At 44.3% G+C, this 12,443-nt stretch overlaps 2 protein-coding genes across 4 annotated transcripts in view; one reads left to right on the forward strand and one right to left on the reverse strand.

The window, feature by feature from the left end:
• LOC143842181 (oncostatin-M-specific receptor subunit beta-like) overlaps positions 1-1,664 on the forward strand; it is a 35,964-nt gene extending 34,300 nt beyond the window's left edge. For all 3 annotated transcript variants that reach the window (XM_077347016.1, XM_077347017.1, XM_077347018.1), the window contains one exon: positions 228-1,664. In XM_077347016.1, the coding sequence (XP_077203131.1) occupies positions 228-698 (471 nt within the window). In that variant the 3' untranslated portion in view covers positions 699-1,664. The remainder of the gene's footprint in view (positions 1-227) is intronic.
• A 1,412-nt stretch (positions 1,665-3,076) lies between these two features.
• RICTOR (RPTOR independent companion of MTOR complex 2) overlaps positions 3,077-12,443 on the reverse strand; it is an 82,044-nt gene continuing 72,677 nt past the window's right edge. The window contains exons 35-38 of the mRNA XM_077347019.1: positions 12,219-12,377; positions 10,647-10,770; positions 9,516-9,654; positions 3,077-9,424 (exon numbers count right to left, since the gene is read on the reverse strand). Coding sequence (XP_077203134.1) covers positions 9,350-9,424; positions 9,516-9,654; positions 10,647-10,770; positions 12,219-12,377 — 497 coding nt within the window. The 3' untranslated portion in view covers positions 3,077-9,349. The remainder of the gene's footprint in view (positions 9,425-9,515; positions 9,655-10,646; positions 10,771-12,218; positions 12,378-12,443) is intronic.

The raw sequence follows: 12,443 nt of genomic DNA on the forward strand, positions 1-12,443 counted from the left end.
TTGCATGAGGGGGAGCTCTCCACCTCCTTAAGCAGCCGATTCCACTGTTGAACTACTTTGGGTGTAGCCGGTACCGTTCTACACATAGTTTAATCCCACTACTGCGGGTCCTATCCTCTGATGCCAACAGGAACCTGATTTGACTCTTCCCTGTATTGGTCGCTCTGGAATCTACTCTCAACACTCCGGCAATTTAATCAGTTTTTAATTCAGTTTGCTATCTGCAGGTTCTTCAGATGTATCCAAAATCCTTGCTGGCCCCCAGTGACCTCGCTCCCAACAACCTATTAGTAGAGGAGCAGAAATCGCAGCCATGGAGTTGTGAAGAGAAACACCACTACTACAATCAAGGGGTCCTGGCCGAGATGCCTGCTGTGGAAATGCTCGTCGTTCAGAACATAACCTACTTCTCTGACTGCTCTAGCTGTTACCAGAACCTTCCCCCACAAGAGGCAGCAGGGCAGAGACCTGGACTGGCTTTGGCCTCTCACAAGCCGCTCCAGCGCTCTACCCCTCTGAATAGTCTTACCAATTTAAATTACGTTTCTCAAACGGATTTGTCTTTCCTGGGTGTTACACAAGGTGACCGGACTGGTCCCGTAAGTTCTGACAGACGGGTAGATTACAAACCCCAGCAGGTTTGGGGATCTGAATCAAGGTCCCCTGATACGTCTGAGGAAACGATTGAGAGACTTTGATGAGCTTTGTGGTAAGGGCAGAGGTTCAGCTTGATATTTCTGAATGCGCCCATGGTACAAAATGGAAGTGGGATGAGCAGTGGACCAAGTGATAATCATGTGGGGTGACCTGGGGGACCCCCTACTAATGGCCTTTGTGAACCCTGGAGGCTAGGGATGGCTGTAGAGCCAAGTCTGAAGCCGTTCTCCCACACAAGGGCTGCCTACGAACCGCTCCACTAGGATGAATGATAGAATCATAGAGTTGGAAGGGGCTAGAAGGTTTCAACCTGGGCTGGAATTCTTGCCCCTCGTCCCTGGGATTGTTTCAGACACTTATTTATTCAAGGACAGTTCAACAGCCTTTCAGACTGAGCGCTGAAGGAGACGACATGTTTAAAGCACATGAAAATCGTACATTATGAACACATTCTGTGGAGAAACAGCCAGCATAACTGCCATGAACTTATGTTTGTAAGTCCTGGCAGTGGGCAGCCAATGAGCAAATGGCGCCCTCATGCTACTCTGTTTTAGGGTTGGGTCAGCAGTTTGCTTTGAGGTGCTGTCCCCTATGATGACTGATTCAGTGATTGAGGGCTGCCATATGGGATGGTTTATAAAGGAAGCTCTCTTGGTAGGGATCCTGTGATTCCTCAGTTCTGGGCAGCACATGTAGACCTGGTTATGTCTTTCCTCTGTGTGACTTTAGGGTAATCATCAGTCGCATCCAAATTATTGTTTTGGTGTTGCATTGTAATACAGTAGACGTTTATACAAAACACAATGTACTTAAAACAAATAAAACCCAAACCAACAATCCTGAACTTTTAGATTGATCTAGACCAGGGCGACAGTCATAAAAATGGCTGCCACAGGAGGTGGAGCCAACTGCCAAGTATCAGAGAGGAAGGTTTCAATGTATCTGAAGAAGTGTGCATGCACAGAAATACTTATACCCCCAATTAAACTTTGTTGGTATTCAAGGTCTACTGGACTCTGATTTTATTGTGCTACTTCAGACTAACATGGCTACCCATTTGTATATATAATATTGCTAGTTCATAATGCCACCTGGTGGACACAAACATTTTGACAGCTTTAAAAAATATTTATAAAAACCCAAAAGATTAAGGATGGCAGTAGAGGAGCAAAGAAAGACCCAAACCTCATCTTTTGAGGCCCTGCGAACAACTGCTGGCTGCAAACTCAACTTGTCAGAAGAGAAGTTGCAGACCAGGTTGCAAATGTCGCTCACGGTCTTCAATAGGCTTTCTATGGAGATGTAGAGTATTGTCCTGGCCAGAGTTGTGGAAGCGATCATCTTGGGGGCTCATGTCCAGCCTATGCTAAGACTGCTGCATGGTTAGCTTCCAGAACAGGTTCAAGGTTTTGGTTTTCTAATTACTGATTGCTAACAAGAGCCTCTTGTGGTGCAGGGTGGTAAAGCAGCCGACATGCTGACTAAAGCTCTGACCATGAGGCTGGGAGTTCGATCCCAGCAGCCGGCTCAAGGTTGACTCAGCCTTCCATCCGCCCGAGGTCGGTAAAATGAGTACCCAGCTTGCTGGAGGGTAAACGGTAATGACTGGGGAAGGCACTGGCAAGCCACCCCGTATTGAGTCTGCCAAGAAAACGTTGGAGGGTGTCACCCCAAGGGTCAGACATGACTCGGTACTTGCACAGGGGATACCTTTACCTTTTAACATTTCAATACATCTGCTGGAAAGTGCTGCCAACTTACAGGGGCTCCAAAGGTCTTTCAAGGAAAGAGATCCATAAGTCATGGGACGCTGCTCAGCTTCCTAGACAGGGCCAGATTGGGCTCCACTCTGAGCAGTACTTGACGGAGGAATCCAGATTTGATTTTTTTCAAAGGTGGCCTAACTACAGCTTCCTGTAGTCTCTCTGGAAAAGTTTCTGAAGTTAGGGACAAGTTGATGATTTCACAGAGAGGGACCTGAATCACCTCACTGCCGTTTTTCACCAGCCATGAGGGACACCGGTCAAGGGCACATGGTAGGTCAAACTGCTGCCAGAAAGCCTTGTCCACATTGGCAACTGAAACAGTCCAAAACTGGACTCTGAGATGACCAAGGGGCTGCCAGTGCCCTATTTGTATGAAAATACAGTTAATTACAGCATCAATTCAAAGTTTCTCCCACTGACTGGTTGGATGCATGCAAAAGACATAATGCATACAAAAGACATAATATATTGGATTTATTATTACATTTTTATCCTACCCGTCCTCCAAGGAGCCCAGCATGCTGCATGCATGGCTCACGCTTTTTCTTCAGTTTATCTTCACAGTCACTCTGTGAAGGAGACTAGAAGGATGACTAATAACTACAGGGGTGGTGCTATGATGACAGTAATTTAAAGACAGCAAGACATCTGCCTGAAGTTTAAAGTCCGGTTTATTAACAATGCATCCCTTTGATAAGATAATGCTTCAGGAGGCTTTTAATGTTCGTAGACGTGAACTGTACACACTATACAAAAAAATCCAAATAAAAAGAAAAAACAACAACAACAGAAAATAATCAAAAGTGGCCAGAACCATTTTGGGACAAAGCCTCTTTAAAATTATATACAGCTCAATGAAATATTCTTACAGAAAATATAAATATTTTTTTTCTTTCTATGTTACAGGTATACAATATAAATCAGATTTCAAATGTCCATTCAGTGACCTACAAACAATACAACTTCCAAATATGTAGCAGCTCATCAACTTAAAAAATAAGAAAAAGAAAGAAAATATGACCACATTGGGCAGAGAAAATGAGCCTTGAGTATTTCCCCCCGCCCCATTATTTCTTCCCCTCCTTGGAAGAAGTAAATTTACAGCATCTCTATTAACATACATTGTCTGAGTTACTGGCAACCACTATTTAATGTAACCCTCCCCCCCCACTACAACAACAAAATGTTCCCCCCTCCCAACCCAGCACAAGCTCTCTTTGTGCTAATCTAACCTATGCAGTGGCAAAATGGCAAGTTACCTTATTTTTTGGCATAAATTACATTTTTTTTTCAAATTAAATAGTGTTTATTTTACAAGCAAGTTCAAGCAAAAAAGTGCAAGTTTGCATGCTGTGGCATTGCTGTCCACCTACTTTACAAAAATATTCCAAAGAAAATCCACAATCTTTGTGGAATTTTTAAAAAAAAGGTTAGCAAAAAAAAAAAAAAGTAGCAAATCTGGAGGTTTTTTAAAAAAAGGATAAACCTAAATAAAATTATGTGAGCAACACTAGGCTCTTTCCATTTTGTAGGGGGGAACAGGAGCATGTTCCAGTTACCGCTAGCCCACTTCTAGGCAGAACACAGGAGCAAAGCACAAGCAGAAAAGGCTGCAACACACAATATGCACAGCCCCTCGACTGGCTCATGGTTTTCTGTTCAGAAGGGGAACCTGAAGGGTCAAGGTAACAGGGTTATTGCGACAGGCAGTCTCAAAGGAGCACAATATACTTTTCCCCATAACAACAAAATAGTAAGATTTAAAAAATTTCCACACCTTTCTCACATCAAGCTGCAAGCGGAGATGTTGAACAAATCTACAAGTCTGTCTGTATTCTATTTGGAAATACAGGGAATGCGAGAAAGGCTGTCAAATACAAAGGATGCTGGATCTGCAGCCTGCTGGAACAACCATTCCCTGCAGGACTTATCCTACAAGGGCCAAGGGATTCAAATATGCTCTCTTCGACTTTCCCCACAGTGAGGAGCATTATGGAGTGGGGTGGGGACTAGATCCCTAAAAGGGGCATATAAGACTGAGCTTTATTCTTGCTCTTTTCTCTTGAGATATTCTGAGAAGGGTCTGTGTTTCCAAAACAACGTCCAATTTGCAGCAGGCCATAAAGGTTGACTTTGAAGGAAGCTGAGCTTACCTGTGACCCTAATTCACCCTGCGATTGGGAGTGGCATGCATGCATGCAGAGATTAGATGTGCTCAACAGAGCATCTCCCACAGGTTGCACAAATGTAATCTAAAATGATGCTAGCAATTGGCTGGGATGTGAAAAATGCCAATGGGTAACTTAAAACTCGATTCCAAACATTCCCAGTGGATAAGCCTATCCAAACATCAAAGCAATCTCGACCATGCTTATAATCTAGCCAATGAAATTAGGCATAAGCCACCACATGAGAAAACGTTTGGTGCGTTACATCCTTTACAGATTCGGAAATCTGAGTCTCAGAGATATGCTTGAAAAATTCAGTTGATGTTATTTTGTGGTCTTCCAGCGGTGACTTGTAACACTGCCACTGAATTAGTTCAACACACCATTCGGAAAGGAAGAAAGAGCTATTGGGGCTTGAAAAGAAAAGGGAGTGATAAAAAGAAAATCCAGAAGGGTATGCATCGTCAGTGATTTCCACTAACAATCTGTAATATCCTTTCACTAAGTCCCGTGGTCAGAAATCCTAACCACCTATGTACGTTGTTTTGTTAAATATAGATTAAAAATTCATCTGCAACCTACTATTTTCATTTTGAAACTAGAATTGCAAAATACAGAGTTATTAACTCCAACAAAAGTTACCAATTTAAAGACCTTATTACTCTATGTACTAACTGAGGTAGCATTTACAACTACTACTAACAATCAGCTATTTCTGCCTTTACTTGGAATATGATGCTAGTCCTTTGGAGTTTACACCACTATTTGGTCTACGGTGACTTGATGTTTTGGTTCTGAAAAAGATCTCTGTAAATACTGATGGGGTAGTATGGATGAATTCTTTTAAAAACTATTTTGTTAGTCCCATATAGTTATTAAGTAAGCAGCTATGTCCTCCGCTCCTTCTTCTGAAATCCTTAAGGGCTCTTACAAGTTAAGAAAAAAAACTCTGGGAACTAAATTCCAGTGTGAACACCCACTCATGTCCCTGAAAGGATCAGAATATCACAAAACAGGACTCAACAAAACCCTTGTTGCCAACTAGGACTTTGAGGAAAGTAGAAATGGTCAGTTGAGTTCTTACTGTTCTCCTAGACTGACCTGCAAATCCAGATATATGGATTTGTTCCACAGCTAAGAGGAGGGTAAGTAAAAGTTCTGAGAAGTACTCCAGCCCTTCCGGCAGTCTCCGAGCTGAAGGTTTCCAAAGCAGCAAACTGGGAAAAGGGGGCCCCTGAAAAAAACTGGAGGATTAAAACACCTCTGCAGAACATTAACAAAGGTAAACCAGGTGATTATGAGGGGAGGAAGATATTTAACCTCCTACAATGTTAGTTTTTTACACCCCAAATGATCAGACACGCAAGAGGTAGTTCCTCCAAAAGAAAGTGGATGGAAGAACACTATTTTTCACTTGGGGCTTCCATTAGAGTCTTTGTTCTGGAAGGATGGGTTGGAACAGCACTCGAGATTCCTTTCTTGGGCTACCTCACATAAGGGCAATGGTCTTCTCTGCTGCCACTCTCCATATACATGGGACATGCTATTCCATAACCCTTGAACAGTAGAATTTGCACTGGGTTTAAATCATGGGATGAGACACAAGTAGCTATTTTTGTAGCAAGGAGAGAAAGGGTCCACAGTTCAACAACTTCCTTCCTTTCTCTAAGTAAGATCATATTGGTATAGGAAGAATAGTTTGAAAGAAGCCTTCAGCAGAAAATTTATTTCAGGGAGAAAACGTGTGGATCCACTGGAAGAGAGTTTGCCATTAGCAACCCCAAACCACAGGGGTGCACGGAGATTGTTTGAGGAGGAAGATGACAGAAAAGCTGCTATTTAATACTCTGTCTTGGAGGACATTTTTAAAGCGCTGAACTTCTGCTTTAGCTAGATGTCTGCCGTACAACTGACACCAAGAATCTGCGAAGGGCTAAAAGGATACGAGAACCCAAACAGCCTGCTGTGCGATTTTGCTGCTCAACCTTCAAGCTTCAGGTTGTTCGGATTAGTAACCGTTATCTCCCTGCACCTGCAGCCTAAACGAAGTCACTATGTTCCTGTTTGAGAAATTAAAGCCTGCGACGTCAATACGGAATCAGGCTTACAACAGCATCCTCCAGTTCTACCTTGTAAAGAACCCTGCCTGGGATTTGAAGACGTGCAGGAGGCTGGATGTCCGATGCTGAGAACTGGCAACTGCTGCCAAGGCTGTCAAATCCACACGCCTTACTGGCCTTGTTTACAAGGATGGCGAACCCCCCTCGCCCTAAATAAACCCCATCCAGAAGCATGAAGCTATAAACATGAAGGTGGTCCCACCACAGACATCACTTTGTTGGATCCAGACTGTGATGCCTAAAGACCTCTGACATGAACGATCATGAGTGGCTTTAGGAGTACTGTCTAGAGATGGTGCTGAGATTAACAGTATAATCTAGAAAAGGCAGATGCAAACTCCTATCTTTTTCAGATAAACTAGCTTTACTATTAGCATCTTGCAGGGAAGGCTGTGGGTGAGGCGAACCCACGAATGGATGCGCTCCTTCCAACAAGCGATGCTACAGCGTGGGCTGTAGCATCAAACTCCCTCTGAAGAAACTTCTCAGCTTCTTGGTTAGGGGAGGGGAAAGAGCCATTACTCCAAATCACTTTCCCATGAAACTGTCTGATATGTAACTGTTAAGAGTCCGGAACGACTCATTTATTTCACTTGTCCAGCAAAACAATTCAGAGCAAGGGCTAGAATGTTAGTCCTTTGGAGTTTGCGTCTCTATTTGACCTTCAGCAGGGGTGCCTAAGCTGTGGCTCTCCAGATGTCTGTGAACTACAATTACCATGAGCCCCTGCCAGCATGATAGCTGTAGTCCATGGCCATCTGGAGAGCCACAGTTTGGTCACTCCTGGTCTACAGTGCCCGGTGTTTTGGTTTTGCAAAAGATCTCTATAAAGATGTAAATAAGGGACTCGGGGAAAATAAGAAGAAGCAGCTTTTAGATTAGGCAAAACTGCTGTTGGAATGATTTGCTGACCATCAACACAGACTGAAGAGGGTGAGATGCTACAGGAAGGAACCTTGTACTTCTAGAAACGATTACCCCCTTTTTAATTTTTAGAGCCTTCTGTCTCCTTTCCATGAGCTGCCGTGGAGCAAAGCCTTAAGTATGGATGGGCAAAGAACACTGATTTCATAAAGGAATAGTCATATCCAGAACAAAAAAAATGTCTATCAGGAACAACATAATTCTAACACAGAAATAACAGTGCACTTGTTAGGAACATGCAAACTTGAGCTAATTCCAGGTTGAGAAAAAGATCCTCATGGTTGTTATTTGTTAAAAATATGAAGAGATGGTGGCATCCACGGGTATTTTCTTCCCAGTACAGTCCAGCTGAACTATTTTCACACACAAGAAATTATTAAGTAACTCAACTCCACTACAACCTTTGTAATGAAAGTGACGGGGCTTCTGTAGATACCTGTTTGCATAGATCGGTTGATCTGATTCTAGAGGAGCCTTCGATTTCTTTCAGTCCGGGGCAAAATGCATTTGTTTCAAGCTCACTGAGGAAGTGGTAGCGGTGGGTTGGGGAGAGAACTGACCTATACAATGTCACCATTATATAATCTGTGCAAAAGATCTCTGAAAGAACACTGGATTAAAGCAAGCTCATGGCTACTCCAACACGGCAGGCTTAAGGCTTTTCACTGCAATCGCTGGCATTCACCTTTCACGGGGATGATGGAAGCCAAAGTGGTTAAGAGAAACGTAAAGCCATGGAATGTGGAAACGGTTTTGCGAAATCTTCCTTCCCTGATGGAAAAGCAGCAATGGGAATATCTGACGTTTTGCTGAATAAAGTATGCACCCTGGTCTGACAGAAGTCATGCTTGTTGAGGGTTTACATTTTGACAACCAATTTACATACTGGATGAGCATTCATCTAAGAAAAAACTCATCCCAATGACATGCATTTATATGTACAGGAAAGATCGGACTCGGGGAGATTGAGAAAAGAGACCCGCTTGCTTAAAATAAAACTGTAGTGAAATTCCTCAACTGATTCAGTTACCACGTCGTTACATGTAACTGCGACAAAACGGAACAGACTGGCTAACACAAATATTTTTGTTAACATACCGCAACGATAAAAATAATTTAAGACTTCCTCAGATTACTGAGGATTTTCTCTCTCTCTCTCTCTGTCCGCAACATTAGACATTTCCCGAATATAGTGTTTACAAAAATTAAGGAAAGTATCATCGAAGGCCCCACCCATCACTAACCCCCTGATGTCCATGCTTCGAGCATGCGCCACTGACGACTATGGGATGCAGCCTAAGATACCCCGGCTCCCGAGATCCCGGGATTCAACAAGCAAGGCTTCACTCTCGGGTTCTCCAGAACGGAAGTCAAAAGTCAGCCACGTAAAACACGTCCCTGCGTATTGTCCTCTATTGTTAACGATGCAACGTTAAAAAAAAAAGTGAAATGAAAACCTGTGCAAGTGTTCAGTCCTTGGTTCTCCTTGCATATCTTGGTTAATTGTTCCTTTCACTCTTTGAACAGTTTCCCCGAAAGGGCTCAGATGGCGGCGGAAGCGAGCTCCATCGAGGGAAGGTTCTCTAGCTCCAATTTCACGTACCAGGAACTTCTCGAATGATTCAGGCTCCACGCACCGGTGTCCAGTCAACTGGAAGTCACTCGAGGCTACTCAGCAGCTTCACATTTACCACGCCCACGGCAAAAGAGGGGGTCAGGATTCAGCCGACAGGTCAGCCGCTGGTTGGTTGGCCGGCATCGCTAGAACAGCTTCGGCTTCTTCGTGCATCTGGGAAAGGAGATGCAGAAATAAAGGAGATTCAGGATAATGGCTGCTGAGATTTCAAGCCAGCGATGGGCTAGATTTCCTGTCTGCTTACCTGTAAAAACTGTACATCCTGAAAGAGCTCCTGGATGAACCTTCGCGAGGGTAACCGAAACGTGCAGTGAGCTAACAAGTAGGACACTTCAGAGTAAAGGCAAATGTCGTCAAATGCTTGGGGAAACTTCTCTTTAATTCTAAGGAGAGAAGAAAACAACTTTTATTGCTCGTGTGAGGGCAACTGCTCCATCGGGATAGGAAGGAGGCTTTTGAACAAGCACTGGATGCTGCGTGCCAAGTGTGTGATAAAGGATTTCAAATGACCGGCCGTTTAAATCCAAGGGGAAGAGAAAACAAGATAAAGAATGGGCAGGATAATACAAAACAGAGTGGCCTCAATGAGCACCTAGCCTAAAGCAAATCTTCTCACTATCACTGCACCTTGGGGAATTCTGGAATCATCTGAGTGTGCAGGTGACAGCATGCGCACGACCAAGACTCAGAATTTTCAAGCTGCCAACGTTCATGCGTAGGGTTAGAAGAAGAAGAAGAGTTGGTTGTTATATGCCGCTTTTCCCTACCCGAAGGAGGCTCAAAGCGGCTTATGGTGTCATATCATCTCTCTCCAGCTCTGTAGGCAACTGGTCAATGCAAATCCTGGCAGATTCATCTATAGTAAAGGTAAAGGTATCCCCTGTGCAAGCACTGAGTCATGTCTGACCCCTGGGGTGACGCCCTCTAGCGTTTTCATGGCAGACTCAATACGGGGTGGTTTGCCAGTGCCTTCCCCAGTCATTACCGTTTACCCCCCAGCAAGTTGGGTACTCATTTCACCGACCTCAGAAGGATGGGAGGCTGAGTCTACCTTGAGCCGGCTGCTGGGATCGAAGTCCCAGCCTCATGGTCAGAGCTTCAGACAGCATGTCAGCTGCCTTACCACCCTGTGCCACTTTCATCTATAGTAGGGGTGGCCAAATTGAGGCTCTCCAGATATCTATGGCCTACAATTCCCATGAGCCCCTGCCAGCAACATGCTAGCAGGAGCTCATAGGAATTTTGGGCCATGGATATTTGGAAAGCAAGTTTGGCCACCCCTGGATCTACAGCCACATCCCTATGCTCTCTGCTGAGCAGAGCGCTCAATGCTTGCAGAATGCTACGACTGCAGCCAGAAGAAACAGGCACTTACGTCAAGAGCCCCGTCTCATGGCCCTTCGTCCCGACCGAACTACTCAAGTTGATTACTAATCGCAGGACTTCTTTCCTCAGTAGTATGCGGCATACTGGGGTGTCATCTGGAATTGACTTTACTCCTTGAGGAAAAAAAAAAACATTTTGACTGGATAAAGCATATTCCATGAGCTGATAAGGAGGCGGTAGCAGTACTGTTGAGAAGGCACAGAAGGCACTATGTGTGTTGGGGGGTAGTGGTAAGAGTAGCATCTGGGCAGAAAAGAGGGTCGAACCCCCCTCTGCCCTGGAGCCTTGCTGGGTGACCCTGAGTCAGCGACACACTGGTAGCCTAAACTACATGGCAGGGTTGTTGTGAGGATAGGATGCAGCTTTGGGGGAAAAAGCAGGGTATAAATAAAGAATAAAAACTGGCCCCTGTGCCCCTTAAAACAAAGCATGCACACACACACATGAAATCACCTTTGGCTATAAATGATTGAGCAGACAAGAACTAGAAGGAGAAGTAGTATCGACCTTCAACACGAGTTTCTGCAAGAACAGGCATTTCCGGCAATTCCACTTTTCTACGCCGCACCCCTCCCACTGAGTCTGACCTGTCCAGTCACTGAGATCCAAAGGTGAGTCTCTTTTCCTTTGTTTCCACTGGACATACAGCAACTTTCACTTTGTCTTTTCATTTGCCTCAGTTATTCCCTGTCCTTCTTCTCCCCATTGCTGCAACCCTCAGAAGGCCCCACAGGGCTCAATGGCAGCTTCTGGGGAAGCAGGGAAGCGACACAGAGGAGGGACCTGCAGAGACCAATCCCTTGAACTCTACTTTGTTTGAATTGGTTGGATCCAAGCCACATTGACTGTGGTGTAACAGGAGGATTTCCCCCTCTTAAAGGTCTGGTGAGATCAACAGAGACCTTGTGGTTAAACCAACACTGGCTTTCCTGAATGGAGTCACTCCTGAGTGCAGCAAAGAGAACAGGCTAAAAGCCACACGTGCTCTACTCCTGATCCCATTCTAAGTAGAGGGATGTGAGCATGTGGCACAGAAGCAGGGAAAAGGGAGAGAGAGAAGCAGTAACTTGGGAGAATTTATGCACAACTATACGGCAGAAATAATGTTATAATTTAGGATGAAACCTTCTAAAGCAGCGATCTAAAGCAGGGGTAGTCAACCTGTGGTCCTCCAGATGTTCACGGACTACAATTCCCATGAGCCCAAGCAAACTCTGGCAGGGGCTCATGGGAATTGTAGTCCATGGACATCTGGAGGACCACAGGTTGACTACCCCTGATCTAAAGTATGCTTATGAAATATGGTCAACTGTACATGTTTTACATGTAAAATATTTACCATCAACTTTAAAGTACCGTCCTCACTAAAATTCAGATGGATTATAAACTGAAAACTGTATAACAAAATCTGAAGTTTTGTGTTTTTTTTTTACCCTCAAATCAGCACACACACACCTCCCAGCATGTTTTGTCTGCAACTAGGTTTACAGAACCCTAGGTTTACAGAACCTACTTGGACATTGCACCTCACCTTGTTTGATCAAATGATGAAGTAACTTACCTATCACAAGATCTGTACTCTTGGTGCTACTAGCTGAGCCATGGGATACAGCATCGCTACATCCTGAAATCCCAGAAAATTTTGAGGAATGGGAAACCACATCCAGGTGGTTATGCATGGACTTTCCACACCAGTCTGGATAAGGAATGTCTGAAAATTCTGATAACAAATTTGGGTGCGAGTTAAACAAAGGGTTTGTGTGAAAGAAAGAAAGAAAGAAAGAAA

This window comes from Paroedura picta, chromosome 7 (genome assembly GCF_049243985.1).
Source record: "Paroedura picta isolate Pp20150507F chromosome 7, Ppicta_v3.0, whole genome shotgun sequence".
In the NCBI taxonomy this organism is placed as follows: Eukaryota; Metazoa; Chordata; class Lepidosauria; order Squamata; family Gekkonidae; genus Paroedura; species Paroedura picta.